Source organism: Emydura macquarii, unplaced genomic scaffold, assembly GCF_026122565.2.
Source record: "Emydura macquarii macquarii isolate MOO-44397 ecotype Brisbane River unplaced genomic scaffold, CSIRO-AGI_Emac_v2 contig_1876, whole genome shotgun sequence".
NCBI lineage: Eukaryota > Metazoa > Chordata > Testudines > Chelidae > Emydura > Emydura macquarii.
The window spans coordinates 574,293-602,174 of record NW_027132013.1 but is presented as its reverse complement, the minus strand read 5'-3'; the positions used below and the strand labels follow the sequence as shown (position 1 = coordinate 602,174).

At 37.8% G+C, this 27,882-nt stretch overlaps 1 protein-coding gene across 1 annotated transcript in view; it reads left to right on the top strand.

Moving 5' to 3' along the window:
- The window catches only part of SLC17A6 (solute carrier family 17 member 6), a 46,973-nt gene extending 19,700 nt beyond the window's left edge, over window positions 1-27,273 (top strand). The window contains exons 4-12 of the mRNA XM_067558176.1: window positions 9,506-9,620; window positions 11,539-11,626; window positions 11,741-11,827; window positions 13,186-13,328; window positions 16,343-16,492; window positions 18,997-19,129; window positions 20,628-20,738; window positions 23,650-23,777; window positions 25,069-27,273. Of these exons, the coding sequence (XP_067414277.1) occupies window positions 9,506-9,620; window positions 11,539-11,626; window positions 11,741-11,827; window positions 13,186-13,328; window positions 16,343-16,492; window positions 18,997-19,129; window positions 20,628-20,738; window positions 23,650-23,777; window positions 25,069-25,404 (1,291 nt within the window). The 3' untranslated portion in view covers window positions 25,405-27,273. The remainder of the gene's footprint in view (window positions 1-9,505; window positions 9,621-11,538; window positions 11,627-11,740; window positions 11,828-13,185; window positions 13,329-16,342; window positions 16,493-18,996; window positions 19,130-20,627; window positions 20,739-23,649; window positions 23,778-25,068) is intronic.
- The last annotated feature ends 609 nt before the right edge of the window (window positions 27,274-27,882 follow it).

Here is a 27,882-nt window from a genome sequence, read left to right as displayed (position 1 = left end):
AGGAAAACAATGTAGTAGGAGTCAGAAAAGGATTAAAATGAAAAAAAATATATAATCTACAATTATATTAATTGGAATAAAAAATGTTAAGGAATATCTAACCTCATTCTTCAGGACATAATCAAACACTAACCACCAGGGGTTAGAACAGAACTTTTCCCATTACTGAGAAACATCTGGTACTGGTCAGAGTTGGAGACAGGAAACTGGAGTTGGAGACATGAAACTAGCCACACCATTGATCTGAACCAGAATGACAATAATGCTTATGTTACTAAACCCAGAGTAACTCCATTCACTCCAATGGAGTTAATTTCAGAGTTATACCGGTGTAACTGAATTCACCATTTAGCCCTGCATGTGCAGTTATCACTATCCAAAATCAGAGCAAGAGTAGGCTGTAAATTAGAACTGAAGATGGGACCAAATATTCTGTGGCATACATAAGCAGAGAACATGGACATAGTCTATACAGAATGACACAAAGGCTTCCTTTCTTAAAATATAGGGATAAAGCAGTATAAACAAACATATAGTTTAGCTAGATGATATACCTCTGGGTCTTTTACATGCTAAATATATCACAAAACAACTCTACAGAGTATTTGAGATTAAAACACACTTAACTAATTCTAAAAACAGCAAGTGCATCTAAGCCAAGAGAGAAAAGTGAGAAGAAGATGAGACCAAGAGCTTTAATAAGGAACCTTGAATGAGCTGCTCTTGTTTTGCACAATGATCTACCAGATTATATATGTAAGGACCAAGGCACTCCAAAGTTAATGTATTAGAAGGAATGAGTCAAGATGTTAGCTAGGCCGAGAAAATTCTACTGAGCTGTAAAGTGAAACCACTGGGTTGAGTGTTACCCTTTCATGGATCAATAAATGTCTCCCCGCAATGCCAAAAATATACATTCACATTTCAAAACCAGCCTATGACCGAACAATGGAGAGGGCAGCTTGATAGCCACATAGGGCCACATCTGGGTCTATAGAGTCAGTGGGAATTTTGCCATTGGCTTCTAAGTGAAAAATAAATGTTTCTCATAGAGAAATAAAGACCGAAGTTATTATGCATTGTTGATGCACAGGATTGTTAAATTCAGACCTGGAGTCCCACTATCTCACTCAGTTCAGCCCTTCTAGGTAATGTCTAGGCGCATTCTGACAAATCAGTTAGCTTTTGGGTGTTTTGTTCTTTCTTCCACATATGACTTGATGGACTGTTATGTAAAACAAGTGCAGATCACTGAAATATTAATGCTCTAAACCAGATTTTTGTATACTTTTACATAGATGCAAACTCAGACAGATTTAGACTTGATACAAATAAATTAGACTGGAGATAAGAGGAGGCTTAAATACTTGCCTTAAATCCATCAAGGGTAGACTTCTCCCCATGAAAGAGCAGAGCATTTTGCCCCCAAAATCTGTAGATCCTAGAGGATCCACCAGGAGGAATGGTCTTCCACACAGAGGTTTGTTGCCTCTACACAGCCGCCTGCCCCCCCTGCCTCCCCTTGAAAGTACAGTTCCTGTAATCACCATCCATGCTGCTAAGAACTCCCCATAAGGCCTGCTGTCCCCAGAGCCCTCTTAGTGTGGGGTCTCTTAGTGAAGCAGCAGTGGAAAAGGAATGTGCAACTGACAACTAAAAATTGTGGGAGATATAAGTGTTTAGCTAGTCCCCAGTATATCTCAGGATTTTGCCCAATGAGAAAGAAGTGTAGGAGTAGAGACAGAACGATGGTGGCAAGATGATTTGCAAGATGATTCTCGTAAAAGTTTTAATGGGAACAGGTCTATGAATATTTTAGGCCAGATTCTGGCCCCGCTAGATAACCTGGAATTGTATTTGCACTGAAAAAGAAATGGAAGGCTGGCTTAAAATTGCTGTTTTGGGATTACACAAGGGATTTCCTAAATCATGTAAAGACAGTGTAGCTGCTTGTGTTCTGCTGTTGATGTCCCAGAGATGGGAAAAGGTAGGATAGGTTTTGGGCACAGGATGCTACACTCCAGTAGCTGTGGTTTGGCAGAATAGCCCTATGGAACATTGTCAACTGGGCAGGTTTAGAGCCACCTTGCTCTAATTTGTACTGGGGGATGAACTAGACCTGGCTTCCCCCAAAATCAGCCTGGTGGAAAGACAGCAGAAAGCTACCCATATTCCCTCTCCAGGTGCTCAGCAAGCAGACTTCAAGGACTTCTAAGCATCTGGCCCTGGGAGATTTTGCATTTAAAAAATATAAATTGTTTCTTTTTTTGTCAATATTTGTATTTTTCACAAAGGTGGATAACATGCATCATCTGGGAGGAAGAGGAGGTGCAATAATAGGCATCTTCCCAATCCACCAGAGCATCCACAGTTCTGGATGCCAAATACCTTGCTTCTTCCACGGGGGCAACACTCCCACCAAACCTTGATGGAAGAGTTTGGAGAAACTTTGCAAAGGGGAACTCATGCACTGAGAAAGAAATTGTTAAATAATTGTATAGCACTAAATCTTGAAGTCCTTTTTCAGTTTCTATTCAGTACCTCAAATAGGCAAAAACCTCATTGAGTCACTGGGAGTTTTGCCTGAATAGAACCAGCAAAAACACATTTGCAAACCTTCATTTCAATAAAAAACTATTCATTCATTTGGTCTTTCCACAAACATTCTGTTTTTGTTTTCAAGAACAAATGTGGCAAGGCAGCATACTGTGAATACTTATACAAAGACATATTATTCAGACAAACATGCACCTTGGAAGTGTTCGTATACCCATCTTGAAAAGCATGGGAGCCGACCAGTCCAGGAACAGAAACAGCAGTGTGCAAGACAGATTATGAATATGAAAGCTCCAAGAAATGGAGACTATTAGCAGTTTGTAAGTAACAAATAGACTGTTGGTAATTCATTAAGAAAATAAGGAAATAAATGTGTAAGCAGTTCACCAGATTTAGAACTTAAAGATTTGGCCCAAAAAGAATAAATCAGTGCTTTATTTGTGTTATCATTTTACAATTAAAACAGTGAGAGGCTTAAGTAATATAGTATTTGTTATTTTATGATCCTTAAACTTAAATCTAGGTTTGCTTGGTGATATAGTTACTGGGGCTGTTTCTTCTCCGGCTTCTGCTTCACAGTCAGAATAAAATGCCATGTATTATATTGATTTAATTTGTTGTAACAATATAGATGTGAATAGCTGCCTCTCTTTTTCCAAGGTCAACCTTGGAAATAAAATATTTCATCTCAGCAGATAGTTCCCCTTAAATAAAATGGAGGTCGGCAGCTTTTGAGTGGGAAATACTCTTAGTCCCTTTTGTAGTTTAGCAATAATTATGGGTCTGAACCAATTCCACTGAAGTCAATGGGAGTCTTTCTAATAGCTTCAGTGGGAGCTAGGTGTGTAAAATAATTACATTTTTTAAATAAATGTCATGGAAAAATGTTCATAATTTTGTTCTGTCATTTGTCACCTAGAAATAGCTTTTTAATTCATTTTTTTCATTAAATGGCCTGTTTTATTTTTGAACATATCGCAAGATGCTAATTGGTTTAATCTAAAAATAGTCTCTTCTCAAATAACCATAAAAATTCAATTTTGAAAACTTTGACGTTTTTCTTTTATAATAGGACAATATTTAGCTAAAATGAGCCTATTTATATTTAAAATGGTTCTACTTTCTGATTTTCATAGGGTTTTTACATAATGCTAGACATTTTAGTCGAAGCACAACAGATATGGTTTATCTAGCATTTTTCTATTGCTATCAATGAATGATGTCAATAGAGCTATGCCAATTTACACCAGCTGAGAATCTGACCCCTAATCTGTAAGCATATAGAAGTGGTTCTTAGCTTTTGAGTGTCACCCTAATAGCTCTCATTCACAGTCCCTGGAGTTAAACACATGTCTATATTATCAATACCACAAAGGACACCTCCAAACCTGCACTCCTCTCCTATGTCATGTCTTTAATCCAATCTGCCACCCATTTGCCTTTAAGCAGTGTGAATTCTTTTTGGCATGCATTTGTACTACCACTATTCTCAGTTTAGTTTGGGATCTGGTGTTTCTTCCCAGCCAGCAGCAAGCAGTTTCTATCGTACTCCACAATGCTGTGTAATTGTACAGTGCCAGTTGCACGCCAAAGGCGGCTAACATCAGTGGAGCTGCAGAGCTGCAGGGATGAGAAACCACAGATGAAAAACGTTTATTACCTTTCATTTCCCAAAAGGAGGGAAATGAACCAATCAGTTTAAAAGAAAAAAAAATATTAGCTCCATCTGCAACTTCTTTCCATTTTAATCACTTCCTTCCTGAGTCTTCATCATCTTTTCTTTTCCCCCACTCCCATCTCAACTATTCCAGCTCCTTCTTAAAATTGCTTTTGCTATTGTTACTCTTGGTATTACAGTAGCACAAAGAGGCATACCTCTTAGCCTTCACACCTACCAGTGTGTGACACCAGCAACAGTGGCGCTCAGGAATCCTGGGTTCCATCCCTGGCTCTGGGAGAGGATTGCATCTAGTGATTACAGCAGTGGTTGGATATAAGATAATCAAAGCCAAAGGTTTGGCACACTCACTCTGAATAAGACTTGAGCCTACCTGATCAGAGACCTGCAGTCTAGTCCCAACTTTTCCTGAAGTGACTGTGTGCAACTTAGTTGTAAAATGTGGAGTTAATACTTGACTGATTTCTACATTTGAGGTCTTGTTTGGTAACAAGGGTTATGAAGTGCCCAAAATTATAACTAGTTGAGATGAGACCATAAACTTGTGATCTTCTGTCACTCAGTTTAGTGCATCGTCCCCTAGGCTACAGGCCCCCCATTATTCTAGGTGCTGTTCACAGTCCCGTCAGTTCCCAGATGTGTTTCAGCAGTGTTTGTGCTGGTTGCCACAGTGCCATTGCTGTAGACCCCCATTGACTTCAATGGGCTTGGATCAGGCTCCAAAAGAGAGACTGCAAAAGATTCTAGATCATGGGTAAAAAAGTTTAAAGTGTCTAAGTGACTTAGAAGCCCAAGTGCCACTGACTTTCTCTGAAATGGTGAGGTGATATATGTGTGACCTGAAAAACCAAGCAGGATGGGGAGCAGTGAGGAAGGGGAAGACAAGAAAAGATGGTGGCAGTTAAGAGAAGGATTGTGGAGGGTAGCTAAATCTCCTGTCAGAGGGAATTTTTGGAATTACTTCTTTATAAGGACGTGGTAATTTCTCTCCTTCCTGGCCTGACTGCTGAAAGAAGTGGTGATTTCCACTGATTTTACCTAAGTTGCATTGATTCACACCAGCTGAGAGTCTAGCCCAAAGAGACGCATCAGTGAAAGAATAGACTTAAAAGATGTGCATTATTATTGAACAACTCACTTAGCTAAATGATCTATTCGGAAAACAAAAGGAAAGAAACCAAAACCAAACAGCCCTTTATTCCTCCCCATGGCTAAAATAAAACTCAGCCTGCATTCTGTTTTTGTCACACTTGCATAGGATAGTTACAGTCTATAGCTCTAGAAAGGCTAAAAAAACTACTCTAGAGCAATAATAAAAATGAATTTTTAAACAAATTTTTTGAGAGACTGAATTTATTCACATTTGTAAAAAGAAAAAAATAATTTTAGTGTGAACATCTGGGAGGGATCTGATTAAAATGCAAGGAAATGAAATGCATATGCTTTTGAAGGATTCATCAACAAGGAAACATAACTTATACATTAAAAAATGAAGAGTTAATACAGAATTCAGGCCAAAATGGTTCATCTAGAAAAAAAATACAGAAAATGTGTAGAAAATGTTGCCAAGCCATGCCATAATTATGTCCTGCAGGGAGCTATACATTATTTAAAGGGTTGATAGGAGATAGCAACAGAGAAGGGAAAAGGGGGGTTTGAGAGCTATTTAAATAGTGCATCCACAAAGGCCAAGAGGCCTTTTCCTGTACAGCTGCCCTTTACCATTTGTCAAATTTAAAACTACAGTATATTCAATTTCCTATTCAGGGATTTTTATCAGTTTATAGCCTTAAATATATATATATGAAACAAACATATCTTTGGAAGAAGTTCCTCCTTGTAACTAATCATTCCTTCCTGCTTGTTCAGACTAAGGTCTGCTTCTTACTAACTTTTGGTCATGAGCCAAAGATAATGCTGACAAATGCCTAAGTGACCTCTCCCCTATCAATCAGCTCTGGATGGGATGGCATGATGTCATGTAATTGGAGGTCATTATGATTTATTTTAGCATGACATATTTTCATAAATAAATGGCCCATTCTTGGCCACTGGCTCCCTTCCTCTTTGTGCTTCTCCAATGGAACAAAGCGGACCCTGGGCTGGTCTAAAGGTAGCGTGCTACCAGCTCCCATCCCATCACCCACACAGCACAGAGAACATTACTGGGTGGACAAGGAGTGTGGGCCAGGGAAGGAAGGGGACAGAATGCAGAGCCAGACATTTACTGCACTCTGGCAATAATCATCTAGTGGAGTGGGGCACCTCCTTTTCTCTCATATATGACAGGTGTTTATCATGGTTCATGCTGTCCTCCCTGGGAAAAGCTGGGGATGTATTTCTCAGTATCCTGTGCTGTGCCACAACTCTGTGGGAAGCACTCACTCTGTGACACTATCTGGGCTGGAAGCAGAGAATGAGAAAAAAGAAAATAAATTTGATTTTAACAATGGGCATTTTTAAAGGAATCAGTTTGTCAACACAAATCCACTTGCAATTTCAAGGTGACAGAAAGAGCCAAATAATGAATCAAGAGACAGAGAGACAATCATATAGGGCACAAGAAAAAGCCCATTGAGGAATCTTTCTATTGAATTCACCGGGCTTTGGATCAGACCCATAATAAATATCAAGAGCTAGGAGTAATGGAAACTAACATTGATAGGTGAGGTTTGTACAGTCCTGCAGACACTCCCGTAGTAGAAAAGCTGAATGGCTCCCTCTTTGTTGGGTCTTGTCCTAAAATATGATGTTATCATGGACAATACATACAATCTCACTAGAAATAACTTTTTAATAATTCAGATGGTTTTAAATCTTATGATCACCATTTAGAGTTTGGATTAACAGGAATTCCCAACAGGAAATAAGGTTATAAATGACTTGGTTTAACCAAATGATTGCTGTGAGTTTCATATGGTATGTACAAAAGTTGAAATGCTTTTTGGATAAATGTGGTTTACTTCATACATTTAGTTAATGAAAATTTGAGTGCTTTTTGAGCACTGCTGTAGAACATAAATCAGAATTCTGAGCTTTTATAATGAGCAGGTAATGGAAACAAGTGGTATTTTAGCAAGAATATATAAAATTTCACAAAATTGTCATGTAATCATCTATGCTGTAGAATTCATTAATTACACAATATTCACAAACCACTTTGAAGATGAGAAGATCTATATTGTTAATTATTTAAGCACTGTTATTAAAGGTTAGGTTCTGATATGCTTAGTAATACACAGTAGAACTAAAACTATTTGAGGAGTAAGATGCTACTCAACATAAGGCTGATAAAATTTGGCCCTTAATCAGCAGTATTGTATATAGTTAGATTGCAGGCAAACAGATATTGTACTGAATGTTACAATGGGTAATTTTCTTAGAGAATGAAGAGGAGTTTGAATACTATTATATTTTACATCTTTTTGTCTTAAGTACTAACAGGCTAAATTGTCAGTTATCCACTGACAGGTACACCAGTGGAAGTCTGTTACTTTTAATAGTTACTACTGATTTACACCAGCATGAAATAAGAGTCAAGCCCTTGGGGCCTGATCTTCAGAGGTGTTAAGCACTCATGCAAGTCAAAAGGAGTTATGCATACTCTACACTTTCAACATAAGGCCCCTTGTTTCCAAGTAGATATTATGTTTAAATGGTACCTAAGGAAGAGATTCCATGTCCCTATATTAAAAACAATGACATCTCCCCTAATTTGGATATTTTGTTATATTTAAATAGATATAACAGAATAAAGACAATAAGAAAACACCTGGAAAATCACAGTATGTTAGGGTCTAACCAGCAAAGTTTCTGCAAAGGAATATTGTGTCTCACTATTCTCTTAGAATTCTTAAAGGTGTCAGTAAAGTAGTGCATAAAGGAGAACCTGTTCACAATTAATTAGAATTCCAAAAAAGTCTTTGACAAGGTCCAGTGCTAGATGCTACTAAAGAAGTTTAGTGGTCATAGGATGAGAGGCAAGGCATTGTGATGGATACAAATTGGGCTAGGAGACCAGAAGCCAAGAGTAGGAATAAAAGGTCAATTTTCATTGAAGCCAAAGGTTAACTGTGGGATGCCTCGAGGTTCCATATTAGGTGACAATGTTATTTAATATATTTATCAAAGGAAAATGGGAGAGGGGAATGAGAAGTGAGGTAACAAAATTTTCAGATATTACAAAGTTATTTAGGTTAATCAAGTCCAAAGAAGACTGTGAGGAACTTAAGAGGGACTTAATCAAGGTAGGTTAATGGACAACATAATGGCAAATGAAATTCAGTGTTGTTAAATGCAAAGTAATGCACACTGGCGGGAAACAATTAAACCACTCATACATATTACAGAGTTCTAAATTAATGGTATCAGCTCAGGACTTGGGTGGTATTGTACATAGCTCAATGTGTAGCTGTGATCAAAAAAGGAAACAAGATGTGAGGATGCATAAAGAAATGGGATAGTGAATAATACAGAGAACATTATAATGCCTGTATATAAATCAATGGTGTGACCTCTTTTGGAATTGTGTGTGTACTACTATTCATCCTATTTCAAAACAAGGTATTGCTGAATTAGAGGAAGTTCAAAGAAAGGTGATGAAAATGATTGCAGACCTTGAAAAAACTTTCATATGTAGAGAGATTGTAAAGACAGGGATTCTTTAAATTACAAGGATGATGAATAAGAGGGGCATGATAAAAATATATAATAGTACAGAAGGTAGATCAAGAACTTCTGCTTATGTCTCATAATGCAAGAACAAGGGAACAGACATTCAAAGAAATTAAAAGATAAGAAATTCAAAATTGATAGAAGGAAATATTTTTTCACACAATGTTTGCTTAGACTGTGGAACAAAATGCCATAGGGCGCTGCTGAAGTCAAAGTCATTGAAGCCAAGAACTTCAGAACAGTAAAAAGCTGATTGGACATCTCTATGGATATCAAGAAGATTCAGTCTTCATAATTACAGATACACATTTTGGAAGGGATATTAAACCTCACGCTTTAGGGCTTAAACCAATCACAAACTATTACAAATCAAGATGAGACCTATGAGGTGCCTGCTGTCTTGCACTGAAACATCCGGTGCTGGCCACTGTCAGAGAATACTGAACTAGATGGACTGTGAGTCTGCTCCAGTCTGGTAATTTCAATGTTTCTCTGTAAAGAATGTTCATTTAACACATGTGCCCGTGTGTTTGTGTGTGTGAAAATTTCTGTTGTTTTGACCACAATTGCAATCATTTCCTCTATTTTCTCTTACAGGGTGTTTGGTGCTGCTATATTGCTCACTTCCACTCTTAATATGCTAATACCATCTGCTGCTAAGGTGCATTATGGGTGTGTCATCTTTGTCCGGATCTTGCAGGGTCTTGTAGAGGTATGGAAAAAAGTTGGGGTCACATTAACAAGAAAATGTGACTGTGGATGTTCATTAGTTGCTAACCAGGAGTCTTTATTTCAGGTGAAAAAATAGGATTCCAGTTAAAAACTGAATTTTAATACAATGCAGTGCAGCTACTTGAACTGTTAGGTTGTGTTTTTAATGTATCTTTTCTTTCACCTATAACATTACATGGTAAAATTCCCCCTGTTTAGGGGGCCAGCATGAGGCATATACACCACTTAATTCCCACTTAAGTGAAGGCTGGATATTCCTCCATCCGGGGGTCTCCCATGCAAGGTAGTTTGTGGATTAGCACCAGAGAATGAGTACTTTCTTTAAAATCAAGTTTGTGTTTCCACCAGAGGCTCTGACCATGCTCTCATTGACCTCTGTAGTTCTGCAACTGAGTTCAATAGGAGCAAGGTCAGACCTGTATTGTAAGTTTGGTTGTCTCATTAACATTTTTAGACTAGATTTGAATACATGATTTCCAGATCACCATGCCTAAAATTGTGCACCTTCATTTTTGTGCACCAATTTTTGAACGTCTTATTATATAAAAGGCTTAGATTTGGGTGCGCAAACTGTATGTAATGTGGGTAGTAACTGACTGGCCATATTTCCATGTGCAAGTTAAGTAGCTAGGCATCCAACTATATAAAATTTGCATGCACAAATAGAGACCCAATCCTTCAAAAGTAATTGATCTTTACACCTTCTGAAGGAAAGGGAAAGAGAAAAAGAGAACTAGGAGGTTAAAAAAAAAAAAGATATTTTTTACTCATTTTAAAATATCCTCTTTCCCTCTTTGATGGAAACCTGGAGGCAAAATTAGCTTCTGAATAGGATTGTGAAGAATGGTTGCAAAGGATTTAGAAACCTTATAATTGGAGTTTTGCATAATTTGTTGCAAATTCACAAAAAATGTCCAATTTGGAAAAAATAAATTGGAATTTTACAGGGCTTTTGTTCAAAAAAGGACCATTCCTCTTCATTTCAAATGTGTTCTTAATGTTAAAGATTAATCTCAATATATGCAAATATTTGAATTTTAAAATTATGTTCAGTTGAAGATCAAATGTTATGTTAAAAGAAGGAAGAAATACTACTGCTCTCCTGGTTATTAAGTGAAAATTTTGTAAAAACTTACTGTATATTGCAAGGTTGCAGGATGGTCCATAAAAATAGGAATAATTCTGAGTGAAATTTCATAAATTCTATTTTTTTATACAATTAAGGCTGAATCTGTATTGAAAAGAGAGCAGCCCTATTTCAAAATGAAATCAACTAACATTATTCAGTTTTCATTTGTCATACGTGCTTAAAGAATTTATTACAGCAAAGACAATGAGAACATTTACTTGCAATATTTGCTGGTTTTCCAGAATCACAGTGCTCTTGTTTTCTACTGTTAGGGTGAGGGGAAAGTGACTGATTTTAAGCTTTTATTTCATTGTAATTTTCAATTATGTTAAAAGGTAGCTAGCGTTTAGGATAGCTCAAGTGGGTCAGAGGGAAGAAACTTGGGTTTGGGAGAAGTCTGGAATTCTAATACTGGCTCTGGCACAGATGTGATGTGTAGCTTTTGGCATGTCATTTCACCTCTATGCCTCACTTTCCCCACCTATAATTATGCTAACCACGTATTTCACAGGACCTTGTGATGATCAACTAGTTATTAAAGTATGTATGGTGTAGTGAACATATAGGGCTTGATCCAAATCCCATTCAAATCACTGGGAGTTTTTCCATTTTAATGGGAGTTACATTGTGTTCATGCAGTGCTCTAGAAATGCTAGTATAACTAATATATCATCCTTTTCTTTATATTAGCTTTAAACAGAAATAAATGCATAAACACTACAGTGACTAATTGATCAGCATGTTAACTTATGGAATGCCCACTCCACAGGGTGTCACTTATCCTGCCTGCCATGGGATATGGAGCAAGTGGGCCCCTCCTTTAGAAAGAAGTAGGCTAGCAACCACTTCCTTTTGTGGTAAGCAACCCTTTAATATTGTCCTCCTCTCTTCTCTCCTCTTCCCACAACAACATTAAATATTCCAATAGGGAATGTATTTCCATTTTCATGCATGTCTCTCTTGTTTTATAGGGTCCTATGCGGGAGCTGTTATTGCTATGCCTTTAGCTGGGATTCTAGTGCAATATACTGGATGGTCTTCTGTGTTTTATGTGTATGGTATGCTATTTTTTGTTCACTACCCCCATTACTAAATGAATTTAGTCTGCACATTTAAAGGTTTCATTGTTAACATAGAATGAAAAGTTATGAGGCTAAATGTACAACCTAGAGAAATAGAGGTTGGGGAAAGGGAAACGTGAAAGAATTGTCTAATTAGAATAAGAAGCAATGGTCGTAAACAGGAGAAATTTAGGCTGAATGAAAGACAATTACTTTTATGATTATGGCTCAAACTAATAGGAAATGTAGAATCATCAATTCACTATGCCTCATTCTCTTCCCATTGGCATCAATATAAATCAAGAATAGCTGCACTGAGATCAATGGGTCAGATCCTCGGCTGGTTAGAAGTTAAATAAGATATACTGATTTACACCAATGGAGAATATGGCCAATCGAGATAATTATTCAATATAAACCTCGTGTAAATTAGAGAAAAATCTCATAAAAAGTGCGAGTAGGTCTGAACTATTGGGAAAGGTTTTGAGGAAGTTTGAAAACTGCCATGCAGTAATGCAGAGAACTGGGTCAGAAGCTTCAAAGTGTCCATCATTTTTAGGGCTGTATTAGGAATTTGTAAGTCAGGAGAAAAGCCAAAGCATAAGGGTAAAATTTTATATTATATGCATAAATTTATATGCTGTATAGCCCCACTGAAAACATGGGCTGTAAAGTCTGGATTGAATATAGTCCTATGGGTTTCTTTAATCTAAAAGGATTTTGAGCCAGAATGAATACCTCCTCATGGTATAATATTATTAACCAAAGTAATCACAGGAAATAAAACAGAATACGCACTCTGCACTAATTAACACCGTTCATTTCACATACCTCTTACTGTATCACACCAGTAGAATCTAGAAAATTTCACGAGTCATTTTTTAGAGTAGACATTTGTTAAACCATTTCAGCATTGGTATAAACAGAGAATTGGTTCACTCAAACTGACACAGTAATGTGAAACAGTGCCACAATCTTAAGTAAAAATATTAGTGTACTGAATCACTAACAGTGACATAAGAGTGAAATTTCATTTGTAGTTAAGTAGAATGAAACTCTGAAGCTGTTTCAATGCACTGCAATGTACCAATGGCTATTCGGAACTCAGTAAGTCTTCATTTACACAAAAGTAATTCTGTCAATCAGATGACAATCTCACTATGACCCCAACTCTGCAAACACTTTTACCAGTAGTAAGTGTTTGCAGGATTTGGCCCTGTAGGAGAACAACTCTTTAATAAAGGCTTCCCCAAATGTCATTTAAATGCAACATGCCAGTATTTTTCCTCTTGTTGATTGTTTTAGTGTGTTTGTGTTTCCTTTCAAAGTCTTTCTTTCCATTACATTTTGAACAGGGAGCTTTGGGATGGTCTGGTATATGTTTTGGCTTTTGGTGTCATATGAGAGTCCTGCAAAGCACCCAACGATCACAGATGAAGAACGTAGATACATAGAGGAGAGCATTGGAGAGAGTGCCAACCTCTTAGGTGCAATGGAAGTAAGAACTTTACTGTCCTATATATGTCTATCCTTACATATAGTGGCATCAGATTATAGCATAGCTTTTTGGAAGAGGAGAAAAGGGGTGAAAGAAACTTTATAGAATTAACTCCATTCAAGATAGATGTACTTACTTACATACTAGGCAATTCAAATCTCCCAAAACCCATGCATTTCTGATGGACTTTCTGTATGGCTTGTGCTATTACATAAAGCATACAAGCGCTAACTCTTTCATCCTTTCAGTGGGACTACAAATGGAGTAAATGACTTCTCTATGTAAGGGTGACAGGGTTTGAGCTAACTCTTTCACATAGTTGGCTAATATCATTATGCTTCCATTCAGTTAGCTACCATTTCCCAATTATCCCCCTTTGCAACTACTTTCACATCTTTCCTTCCCAAATCAACCAGCCCCTCTTTCTGCTCCCTCTGCATCATCCTCCTGTATGCCTCAACTCAATCTTTGCTAATCCTTATTAGATAGCCTAATTAATCTATGTCCAATGAGTTTGTCTTTTCACAATAACACAACAGGAATACCAGGCTATGGAGTCACTGATGCTCAGTTAATCTACATCTGTTGCAGTTTTCAGTTAGTGTTTAAAAGTGATCTATACTATGAGTGATTTTAGTGATATTCCTCCAGGAGCCATACTGTCTCCCTCACTGGTGCAGAGTAGCTGCCATAGAGAGGACCTTGAAGATACTAATCCTCCTTGGAGCAGCATTAACTCCCAAACAGACATTGCCTCTGTGGAGCTTTCCTAATATTCAGGGAAAGCAGGAGCATGCTGTGGAAAGGGTGTTTCTCCCTCACATTCTACTCTAGCTGCACCTGATCTAGCTCCTCACCCCATGTGGAAACAATTGGGTTGTTAGGCCCTTTATGACGTCTCTGGGCCCAGGGCAGTGTTCCTGATTCCTTCCCATTTTCTCTCTTCCCAACCATTTTACTGTTAAAATGAGGAACAGATGAATTAGGATGCACCATGAGATGCTGAGAGGTAGAATCAGATAGGGTTGAATCAGCATTTGGTCTAAGTTCAGTGTGTCTGAAAGCTTATGCATTGCAGTAAGAGATGTTTCCACAATTCTGTGCCTTCTACTCTTGTTTTTAAATCACAGAACATAGTTTGACTGCAGAGATGCAGTGGGCTAGTAGTTCTCATATACCCACAGCTTTGAAAAACAATTTTAACTTCATTACAGAAGGTTGATTACAAGAAGAAAGACTCTAGTGGAGTCATGAGGATCTTTCCAATTATATTACACAGCCCTCCAGTGAACAGCTATTTGGGTCCTATGTAATTTGACATTGAGAAGTAACCCTGTAGAAGACAGAGTGCCATATGAATCCTGGTATGAAATGGGCTCATTTCAAACAGACATTAAGTAAACCTGCCACACTAAATGAGCACTTTCTCTTTCCTATAATTTCTAAAATGTTTTTTTAAAAAAGGCTCTACTCCTATTAGCTTAAGAAAATCAGACTTCCTTATTTGTTTCTTAACTTGCTTGCCTCAGCTATTATACTACTAACTTTCCTGCTCCTACCTTCCTTTATCAGTGACTCTCAGAGATCTCTCTTTATTGTGTTTTCTAATTGGGTCAACCATTTGCTCTGAATTCAGCACAGGCCTAAGCCATTTTCCCCATGATCAAGAGCTTTCAGCTTTGATCCATTGTTGACAGCTGTAGTATCTAGTTTGTAATTCAATGGGATTTATGCTCCTCAGTGACACAGGTGCTTTTGAAAAGCCCATTCTTGATTAGAAAAATTTCCTCCAGGTTGAAATTTTAAACACCAGATCTAAGGCTTGTTCAAATATTATTTAAAGAGAAGTCAGCATATTCTGTTCAGGTTTGGGTTAGAGATTTCCTGTTTCATATCTTTGTACTTTCATAATTCAAAACTGGATTGAAAATTATATTTGGAAGTGATTAGTCTATATTAATGGCTTAATTGCTTTTGATATATGCAGTATGACATTCTTCCCAGGGCATTCACCACCAATTAAGTCTCACTTAACCTGTCTAAAGATCTTAACTGGAACTTAATAGGTGCACAGGGCAGTGCACATACTCCGTGTATTAGAGTGAATTTCAACACTTCCCTTTGGAACCATGCCAGTTTTCAACACATAATCTAATCCTGCCTTTAGCTGCATTCATGAAATCTCTCCAAAGTCATTTCCATATACTCAGATAGGGACAGATCCTGCAGTTGGATCCACACCGAAAGGAAGAAACTTGAGACTATGTGAAGCTGCAGTGAAGACTAATATTGGGATGTAGGGGCCTCAGGCTGGCGTTTAGGTGCTTAAATGCCTTTGAGGATCTGGGCCTGGGATGCTATAGGGTTGCAGAGTTAAAATCCATAAACTTTCTGCAATTCTAAATTCACTTTAAAAAGGAAATGTCTTCCCTCCCCCTCCACTTCAATTCGTCCTATATTGGTCAAAACTTACTATTTTAAAAAACTAGAACAAAACGGTGCTTGAGCTGAAACTCTGTTTAAAGAAACTTCCAGAATGTCATAATGAAACTATACAGGCAATAGGGTTAAAAACACAGTGCTAGATTCTCAGCTGGTGACTGACTTCACTGGAGCTATGCTGATTTGCCCCAGCTGAGCATCTAGCTGCGAGTTTACAAAGAAAAAGCCAACTGCCCTTAATGATTGCATTGCTCCCTGATGTTGCTATGTTATTTATGACTGGCTCTAATCAGACATGCCAAGATTGAATGAGATTCTACTACTAGCGTTTGTATAAGAAGAATAGAAATGAATGACAGTGAGTTGCTTCACTGAAAATGTTGTAGACATTTGTCCATTTGCTCAGGTTTCTGTGCTAAGTCTTTGCTCTCCCATGTACTTATGCATATGTTTTATTTTATGAAATTAAAGCCAATGGAACTACTCATGGTTAAGATAGCATGCGTGCTAAGGGAAGCTTTGTATTTATTAACCAACAAAATAATAACTGTGCCTTTCTTTCCATGTTTCAGAAATTCAAGACGCCATGGAGAAAATTTTTTACTTCTATGCCGGTCTATGCAATAATTGTTGCAAACTTCTGTAGAAGCTGGACTTTTTATTTGCTTCTTATTAGTCAGCCTGCTTACTTTGAAGAGGTGTTTGGGTTTGAAATAAGCAAGGTATTTAAACATAATGTAACATTATATAGTTTTTGAGCAGCAATAATCAGAGTCATGGTTGTAGTTCTTTACTTGAAGGGGAGGAAAGTGTAATGCACATCTTTCCCAGTGTTTTTATAATTCTTGAAGCTCCTCTCCAGTGCAGAAAATAACCATTCTTTATACGTACCAGTTTATGTGAGTGAAGTGACAAAACTGAAAAGGGATTGTACCCTTCTGATTAGTCTAAAATGTACACATTGTGCATTAGCTAAAAAATTAAGAGGAAATATTTTATAGTGACCTGTCTGGAGCCATATTGCAACAGGACTTTGCACAGGTGTTTGGGGTAGAGCATACAAAGTGCCTCCCCTGCCCGTCACAACTGCTGTCCATCAGTGCATCCCCTGGAGAGCATGGTGCCCCCAAGACTGTGAGGAAAGTTGGAGGAAAAGTAGGACCATCAATCTCCACCTCCTTGTACTGGTCTGGAGAGTAGGCTGGTAATACTGCAAGCTGCATCATCAAAAAAATGGTGCACTTTGAACAGTGCCCTATGCCCTGGGGCACTCAGCCAGGAATTGCACCTCACATCCTCCCCACGGTTGATGCAGTTATGTGTCACCCTTTACATGGGTCAGTGGCACAATCTGACCTCTAAGGACTGATCCAAAGCCCATTGAAGTCCATGGGAACCTTTCTATGGAATTCAGTTAGCAGATCAGGCCCTTAATTTGCAGATAGATAGATGGAATAATATTTTCTCACCTGAGTATCTTAGGTTCTAGGCTGCGAAGAACAAACAGAGATTTTTCTTAGCTCAGATGGTAGAGGCCTGAGGTTTTGGAGCAGGAAGATCTAAATTCTATCCATGTTGTTACTATGAAGGTCCAGGTGGTCTATGGTGTGCATCATAATGACAAACTGAAAACCCTAAGTAGTGACAGACTTGTTAGAGGATACAATCACAATTATGTTATGGCAGTCAGAGATGGGCATGAGCTGCAAAATTCAGATCTGGATTCTGCACCCTTCATCCTCTCAAACTTCATATTGAATTTTAGACTTCGACATCACATGCAAAAAGGGATTAGTGGTGAAATGCAGGTCCATATCAAGAATTGGATTTTGATCACCTCTCTCCCCACCTCCAAAAACTGGTTTTGATTCCACTTTTCCCTTCATACATCACACAACAGAGGCGTTTCAAAGAAAACTGAGAATGGTCTTTGGAAATTTAACACTGCCTCTAACATTTTGATAGAAGAGGAAATATTAGAAGTTCTAGTTCAAATCCATTGGACCCTTTCCATTAACTGATGAACAAGCAATATGGCTGCTTATCATGTTTTACTTGTTCTAGTACAGCAGATAAATTAATCTGGAAAATTAAATGTTAGAGTCTTCATGTGAATCTATGTACTGTTCAAATTCTGGGTTAAAGAAATTTGAGTCTAGCTGGTGCTATTCTAAGAACTTTTTGTAGTTCTTCTATTGAGCATATGATTAGAATGGTCACTTCATATAGAGTTAGTCTTAATGTTTCATCCCCCCAAATTTTTTTAAGAGCTAGATATTCAAAGAATGGTCCACCCCCTGTAAATCTAGGGGAAAAATCTTTTTGAGATGAGGACCAATTTTTTTTATCTCTGTTGCATGAAGTTAGTTATTGAGAGTGGTTGCAACCAAAAAGCCAACATTTACCTGCCAGTATCCTACAGTGGTACCTGAGATACAGCAGCTACTTTCTATTCTAAATATCTGACTAAATGGGAGTAACACCTGCTTTCATTGGGGCTGAATTTGGCCATCTGATTACACTCCTCACTTGTAAACGGCAACAAAGTACAAAATTTCAAACTTAAGCTGAAGAAAGGAGGAGATAATTTTCTGCCTTTCATCATAGTGTGCTTTGTAAAAGGTACAATAGAAATGCTGTTCCCCCACAAATCCCCATTTTTAATATTAACCTTGGCATACATAATTTATTATATATTTTCAATGAATGATTTTCTGTGAAGTGTAGTGTGTGTATAGAGACAACAGACAGAAAAATACATCTGAGTATGTCATTAGTATGTAGCTTACATATGATTTCTAAACATGGAGTATTCTGGGCCTGATCCTCAATTTCTTACATAATGCAGAGCCCCACTGGCCTCAATGGGAGTTTGACAGTTCAAGGAATGTAGATCCAGGTCCTCAGTGCTTCTTGATGTTTTTTGTTCGAAAACCCTTGACTTCACTTACCTATGGAACTGTATCCTGTAATGTTTAGTACTTAGAGTTCTGTGCATGGTTCCTAGTTTGTCTTGGCTATCATTAAGAAAAGAAAATGGGGAGTTACAATCATGCATGTTGTTGAATTTCAGTCATTTAATAAAGTAAGTCAAGATGTTTGCTTTAAACACCTACCTTGAACTTGTAGAGAATCAATAAGTTAGTTGTTGATTGCCTGATTCTTCAAAAATGATAAATCAATATTTTATTATGGTGCTAACACTTCCCATTTGTCATTATTTTAGGTGGGTATGTTATCTGCTGTGCCACATTTAGTGATGACCATTATTGTGCCTATCGGGGGACAGATTGCTGACTTCCTAAGAAGTAGGCAAATTCTTTCAACTACTACTGTGAGAAAGATAATGAATTGTGGAGGTAAGTCACTCTTCTTATAGGTTCCCAGTATACCCTGAATGTAACATAGAATATAGTCCATAAATAAAACACATGTGTTCATTTAGGAGCCATGGTTATATTAAGTATTACTTTCACCTTTGATTTGTATGATAAACATGTGGCTATTAAAAGAATACTAACTGAAATTATCCTCCAAGTAGAGATATAAGGTTGTCTGCATATGCCTTCTTACTTCACTCAATGGAGAAATTATTTAGAGGGACAAGGGCCAGATTTTCAATGATAGTTTGATACCTAAAGATGCAGATAGGTGCCTAGTGAGATTTTCAAAAGTCCCTGAGGAGCTTGAGTGCCCGAGTTTTATTGAAATCAAGGGGAGTTTGATGACTAACTTGCTTTAGAGTTTTTAAAAAGGGCTATCTACACCTGTCTTTGAAAATCTGGCCCAAGATGCCCAGTAGAGTTACTGTTCCCAGGCTTCTTTGCCAGCTCCTTGACCCTTCTTTTTCTTCATGGCCTTTGGGACTCAGAGTTTTACTGAGGGAATGGTGATGCCACCATGGGATGGAGGTTTCGGACATGTCTTTTCCCTACAAATGCCAGTTTTACTTCCTCCTGTTTGCTCAGTTTCTCCCCACTGAAATTCAACCCCCTCTGGTGTACAGATGTGGTAGCCATTACAAAAAGATTACAAAGCAGTGGTTTTAATAGGGAGAGATGAGAGAGAATTCAAACAAATGTTTGTATGAATTGGAAGATAGGCAGAATTCTAGTCTTACACTTAGAGCTATTTTAAGTTACTTGCAGTAGATTAGGATACAGGGCTTCCCAACAACTCAGTGTACACCAAACAACATTTATGCAAATAACTGAATACATCCAAATAAATACACTATTACACTACTGACCTCCACAACTGTGGACAACAGAGTCTAAGTGAATAATTAAGTAGGAGTGAAAATTGGCCCAGTGTGTGTAATCTTTAGCCATCTACCGTACACTTCTGCATGCCCTTGAAAAGTTGTTATATGCTCTTTGAACTACTCATAGGTCTCAATTTCTAGTGACTGGACATATGACAAAAATATAACTCTTACAGCAAGTCTCCTACATTTTGAGGGTGAAATTCACTCTTGTGCAGAGGCACTGCACTAGACCCTATGCAGCACTTCAACCTGTAATACAGATAGCCATAGGGCAAATTTCACCTTCATAATGCAGGTACTGCATTTGGATCACAAGGTCTTTGGGTCAAGTGTGTCAGACAGTTACAAGAAATTGGTATTCAAATACTGAACAGAGAGGTCATTTTACATTGCAAAAATGTGTGCTTTCTTTGGGAAAGGAGTTGTCCAATTATATTCCTAATGAAGAGGCATTTCTAAAATAATGAAATTAAAGAGTTAATGTTTTTTCACTGCTTATCCCATAGCAGTATCAGGCATGGTGCCTTAGTGCTTGCAGTTTTTATAGGTAGTTAAAGCTGATGTGCAGTTTTCTGTTGTTATTTCCCGAGGTTTTGGTATGGAAGCAACTCTTCTTCTGGTGGTGGGATATTCTCATAGTAAAGGAGTGGCTATTTCATTCTTAGTACTCGCTGTGGGCTTCAGTGGATTTGCCATATCTGGTAAGATAATATTTTTACTAACGGGGGAAGTTATTTTATCTCAAGGAAAAGAAAATGTGAGGTCCTCACTAAGTTTTCAGTCAGTGACATTAAAATTGAGTAAGAACCTCAGGATTCAGACTAGTGTTATTTGTTATCATTTTCAGACAAAAGAACAATGAATACCACATCGTGTATATTATATTTGCTCAAGTATTTCCATTCCCTGACCCCATATACTCTACACCTAGATAAATACAAAAGATATTACTGTAAATTTTGCTTTGGAATCTGCCTTCTTACAATTTATCTTGAGTTTTACATTTTGTTTCTACTGCGTATCACAAAATAATAAAATTGGTTATTGTTTTCTTGACATATTGCATATTCAGAAGCTGCTTTCCCTGTTCTAAGGCTCGGCACAGCTCCATTCCTGCCTATACTGCCATCTCATACTTCCCTTCTCATGCACTTGGCATTACCTGGGTCATCTGCCTTTGCCTCATTTTCCCATTGTCATCTTTACAACCTTTCCTATCTGCATAGGAGGCTTCTTGGCCTGAATGCACAAACGGAGTTAGGCATTGTGATGCTCAGCATCGCAATGCCTAACTTTTAGATCCCTAGAAAATCACTGCAATTCACACAGCTTGAGTTAGGTGCCTAAGTTCCTATACAATGAAGTGGGAGAGATAGGCACCTTAGACAACAATTCACAAAAGCCAGCATGCTAGGCAGGTGTTGCCTAAGCTACCCAATGGGAGATGCTGACGACAGGGGTGTGTGCAAAGCTCTGCCCCTATTTTGGAGCTCGGCACCTATCTGCTTGGAGGCACCTATCTCTGCAAGCAATTCTCAGCTGTGAACCTTCTCTTGGAGTCAGGTGCTGACACCATTTTAGCAAGAGGCTGGCGCGGAGAGAGGCAGAGAGGAAGCTCCCTTATAACTTTTAACCCTGTTGCTAAGGTATTCACCTGGGATGGGGGAGACCCATGCTTAAAGTCTCCGCTCCACTAGGAAAATGGATTTAAACAGGTCTCTTTCATGTGAGTGCTCTAACCCTTGAGCTATGGAATATCCTGATGTGGGACTCCCTCAGTCTCTCCTAATCAGTCATTGGCGCACAGAACCTGGATCTCTCACCTGAATGCTCCAACCGCCAAGCTATAGAGTCATTCTCACATTTCTCTAGCTTTTTCTAGCCCAAATGACTTTGAGAAAGAGAGAGCACGAGCAGAAGCATGAAAATAACTCTGTAGTTTTCTACAGTGCTTAGAGTACTCATGTGGGAGACCCAGGATCCAATCCCCCTATTCCAGTGACTCTATCCACAGTGGAACAGGTTCAACAGGAGACACTGAGGCGTGCCTCCATCAGACTATCTCATAGCTCAGTGATTAAAATCTCACTGGGGTGGTAGCAAATCTCTGTTCAGATCCCTTCTCCAACAGTGAAGGGATTTGGAGTGGTGGTCTCCCACATCCCCGGTGAGTACCCTAGCCACCGGGCTAACATTTATGAGGGAGCTCCTTGTCCTCCTCTTCCCACCTAGGGGCTGTTGTGTGTGAATTTGCCTGAAGCCTAATTTAGTAGGCATCCTCTGAGCAAGTCTACTAGATTGGACACCTCATGAGATTTAGGCAGCTGAACTCCTATTCTTCCCCTTGTTTATAAATCACTCTAGAGCTTAGGATGGAGATAAGTGCCTAGAGGGAGGCAGCAATGTGCATTCCCTGAAGCAGGAACATACACACCTAGGGAACTTTTAGTGCAAAAACTTAGGTGTTGAGTGAATTCAGGAGCATACAGGGTTTCAGCAGGCGTTTTGTGCATCACAGTGGTCCCAAAACTGGGACTTAGGCACCTAAGTCCCTGTTTTAGTTGTTTATCTCCTTTTGTGCACTCAGGTCCTTATATCTGGAACAGCCTCCATGCTCTTTTATGTCAAATATTTACTGTCTCCTTATTCAAATCTCTCATTAAAACCCACTAATTGTGCAAGACCTATCAGCTCTAGTTCTTCTACTGAAACATTACTTAATTCCATTATAATAAACCCCCTCTAAATCTAGTAAGAAACAAACAAAATACCAAACTAAGAGAAATTTGTGGTGCGTCCAGTGTTTACTATAGACCTTCTGTTTGGAAATTGTGCCCTGAAAGGATATATCCTCCTTTTTTTTTTTTTTTTTTAAATGGTTGTTCTCCTCACACCATCTACCTTTTCTCTATGGAGTCTTGGTCTTCAGATTCTGTTTTCAAATATTTCTGGTGTTTGTTTGGGGGAATTTTAGAGCCTTGTAACTTCCTAGAAACACTGGTTTTTTTAGGACTCTTTGAACAGTGATAGCATAAATTTGAAAAGAATTTGCTTGTTGGAACTGCAGAAAATAAATGCAATTTTTAAAAATCAAGCAAACACAAAATCTTTTAAAATAGTATCCTTTTATTAATTTTTATCCTATGCTCCCACACAAAAACAGTCATTACCCTGATGCTTTGTGTGAGCTAGAAGAGAAATATAGAGAACACGAAGAGGAAGTGATACAGGCTGTCATTGGAAGTGACACAGAAAAAAAAATCTAATTTACAGCATAAAAGGGATGTGAAATACACTGCAAGTCCCTCTCTGAGAACTTTCCCCAAAATCTAATAATTTTATGGGTTCTCTTTTTCCTTGCACAGTGTTTATTTTTTAAAAAAAGCAGATTTTTGAGGAGAAATACGTTTTGGTATAATTTTATAAGCTGTTTTCAGTTTAAACTTAAAACACAAATCCATCTCATATATTTAGGCTGACTTCATATAGTGAGCCTCTTAGGGTAAGGTCCTCATCATTATATTTTCCTGTAAAGCACCCCAAATATGGCACTATATAAGTAGTCATTGATGCATTTTATGGTGGAAAAGCAAGTTCATATTTGTGTTGCAGGATTCAATGTCAACCATTTAGACATAGCCCCAAGGTATGCCAGCATTCTAATGGGAATTTCTAATGGAGTTGGGACCTTGTCAGGAATGGTTTGTCCGATAATTGTTGGAGCAATGACAAAGAACAAGGTAACCTGTAATTCAGTTTTCAAAATAATTTTCATTAAATTCAAGATGATCAGTTTAATCCCACTAGTATTAAAGACAAAACCCATTCCTAAAACAACTTTCCATATCACTTGTCTTAGTGATCATTAACTTTTGGCTTTATCCACTAGCCATCTTTTGACTTCCTGGAAATCTCTGAGCAACCCTCATCTTATGCTGCCTCAGCCAGGAGATTCCTGCCCCTTGGCTTCCTCAGCTCTGTTGAATTCCCTGGACTGTAACTGTTTTTATGTGGATATTTATTACCCTCTCTTAACGTAACCACTTCCTTCAGAAGACTCCCATAAGGGAAACACCACTTTCCAGCACACAAACAAGTGTTTAAATTGTTTAGATTAAATTAATAGCAGGTTTGACACATATTTCAAGTATGAATTTGGACATTTTAAAAAAACAATATTTAAAAAACATTACTGGATTAAATAGTCCTTGAAAGTTTTCATAACTAAAAATAATGTACAAAAGGAGAAGAGCTCATGACTGAAAGTACTCATGGAAGAGAGAACAAGTGTAATGTAGGGGAAAGAGGTAATAAAGCTTAATGTATTGGAAACAGTCCATTTGTTTCATGATGCTCTGAAATATAATGGTGTTTTCCTTTATTAATTGATTGAAATTTTTTACTAGGGACACCCACTTATCCTCTTTAATGTCAATTGGTGTTTGGTCATAGTTTACAGTGGGTCCAGGATTGAGGCCTAGAACTGGAAACAGCCCAGATTCTTTAGTTCAGTTGAGCAGATTTTACATTTCCCCAATACTGGGGCCAGTCCAGTCCATAATGTACGTTAAGGTAGCTGCATGGCAGGACCACACCAGCAACACTCTTTTTCCCTCAGCCACTTCCCCTCCTGTTCTAGATGCCAGTAGGCAGGATTTCTCAAGCAAAGGGATATTTCTCAGCATGCTTAAATATGCTGGGTTTCCATTTTTTTTTTGTACTGCACACAGCAGTGTATCAGGTTAGATATTTTGGTTATCTTGTCACATTGAGTTGTGTGTATGGATTCATGGTAGAGGAGTTGATTTATTAATTGATGTTCACAGAAGTTAGACAAGTAACAGAAATCTACTTCAATTGGACAAATTGAGATTTTAGACTAGGATTACCAAAGGAACCTGAGGCAGTTAGGTGTCTGGGAGTTGGGCTCTTTTGAAAATTATAGCCTCCGTTCCTTATTCAGCCCTTTCAGCTCAGAACAGATAACAAGTCTGTGGTGCTATTTTGACTTAGCAATCCTCTTCTTTACAGACACGTGAAGAGTGGCAGTATGTCTTCCTTATTGCTGCTTTAGTGCATTATGGAGGAGTTATATTCTATGGCATATTTGCTTCAGGAGAGAAACAACCTTGGGCAGACCCTGAACAGACAAGTGAAGAGAAATGTGGTTTTATTCATGAAGATGAACTTGATGAAGAGACAGGGGACATTACTCAGAATTATGTAAATTATGGTACCACTAAGTCTTATGGTGCTACGACCCAGCTCAACGGTGGTTGGCCAGCTGGTTGGGAGAAGAAAGAAGAATTTGTACAAGAGGAAGTCCAAGACTCATACAGCTATAAGGAAGGAGAAGATTACTCATAACAAATTTCAATATTGGATATATTTTGTAGTGTTTGTGATTAAATTCATTGTGATTGTTTGCACACAAATGTGGTATAAACATGTAAACACATATCAGACAGGAAGGCCTAACTGTTTTAAAAAAAAATTACCATTAAAGTGCAATCTGTATGAGTTGTGAAATGTCATCACCTCCACTCGGGTGTATCCGTTCTATAACCATTAGAGTTTTAAGGGTTTCCTGGTCAAAACTATAGAGGCAACTAGATAATTACAGAATACATGAGCTAAAGCTCATAATTAAGGATTAAAGCACAACTAACCAACCAAGTTGGCACATCTTATAGTCTGTTTAGAAAGCCAAAATTACTTGATCTTTAAAAAATGCACTTATATATTTGTTACACTGTATTGGAAGAGATCATAAACTGATTGTGTTAAGTATACACATTTACTCAGTACAATGCAGAGATTCTGTGTTTGGTCTAAGACACGGACTTTCTTCCAGAAGAAAGGATTCAGTCCTAGACATCTATAAGAGATTGATACATTTCTCTTCAATGGGAATTGGATCGGGCTCTAAAAGAAGAAAATTAGGCATATTGTATGTTTATTGTGATTGCAGGCTACTCTGTGATAAATAAAGGAATTATTTGGATGTTTTATATCAAATGTTTAGACACAAATTCTTATTTTTATTCTTTACAGAATATAATGAAATTATAGTATGCATCATGTTCTTCCTTACATTTACCAACCAGTATAAAAACAATATATAATGTTCAATCTGAATTTTCATGCAGACTGTAAAATAACTTTTGCAAGAAATGCTTCAGTGTACTTTTAGTTACAGTAAATTACTTTGTACTGGTTGCAAATCACTTTAGAAGAAAAAGATATAGCCTACAAAAAGATATGCCCTCCACCCCACAAATGTAATCCAAAGAGAAAATTACCATGAGAAAGTAGCCCTACACAAAATGGATGTATTTGTTTTGCAGAATATTTTGAACTAAATGAAAGAAACAGAGAACAATTTAAGTATCTTTCTTCTCTTGATAGTTTTCCTATTTTGACACACTGTAGCACAGTTGTATAAATACATAAAAGTTTATTGAAGATAGTGTAATTATAGAAAATGTTGCTATTTTACAAATCCCTGAATTAAAAACTGTATTTGTCAAATATAATTATAGTGGATGCTGAATATGAGTAACAATCCTCACAATAAACCAAAGTGGCAAATAACTAGTAATGGATTTATGAAGAGCACTACTTCTACTTTCATTATGCTTGTCTTCTCTTAGCATAACTCAAGAAGAATTGCAACATTAGTGTACCAAGCAATAAGTGCAATGCATTATAAAGTGCATAATCTTTTAGTCAATATATTACCTTTATATTTAGCTTGTTGTAGACATTTGGGATTGTTGGGATTAAACCAAACTAAACCAAATTAAATTTAGCAACACCAGATCACTTCTTAATGCTCTAAAAATGACAATGATGATCCATTTCCCACCTCAAATCAAATGATTATCATTGTATGTAACAATCCATTTTGGATTTTTGATCTGTTCATTGTATTGTGCTAGTGATTGGAGGCCCTGCTACTGCAATATACAACTTGAGGATTGTTTCTTCTTCTTTTTTTAAATGCAAATCATACCTTGACCTTAAGGGAAAAAATATTTTGCTTTGTGCCTCAAAGTGATGTAAAATGTGACCATGGCTTTTGCTGTGTTTAATGAAAAGATGTGGACTGTGTCACTTTTGTTGCTGCAAAAAGCGTTAATAAAATGCTCTATTTATCCTTTTATAGAAAAAAGGATATTGTAATTTCTTTGGATTTGTTTGGTATGCTGGCACATATAAATGATTTAAATCATATTACTACAATTACTCATTCTGTGGTATGCTGGGAGCCCTGCTGTGCACCGATGCAGGAGAGTAAAAGGCTATTCATATCACCTATCTATGTACAAGTGTGTAATAAGAGCCGCTGCTACCACCAAGCTGTTATTACTCCTTCCCCACTCAGCTTGGTGAGGAATGCGTGGGCAGGGATGGGGAATAGGGGGAACCAACATGCCATCCAGGGCAGCAGAGCTGGCACACAGAAGGAAGTAATCTGTACCCGTAAAAAGACTGGTGCCCTTCTCTACTCCCTGGAATGAACAAGAAGCTGAGACTAGATTGGGACTCTCAGAGCTGGAACTGTTTCTTGCCCTGCTTCTACTATACACTGCCCATACTTAGGCTAGGATGTAGATTACACGCCATCCTCTATAGGCAGTCTCAATCAAAATCAGTGTCATTCCACCAGTCCCAAAGTGAGGGTGGGTATTTTTAAATAGGATCTTAATGGTGTTCAATGGATTTTACCCTGCAGGACAGAAAGAATTGGAGGGCTCAAAAAGATTATTTTTGTCCCAGACATTCCCACTCTTGGGCTAGGCTAGTTATCAGAACACAGAGTCAGGTAACATTTGAAATTAT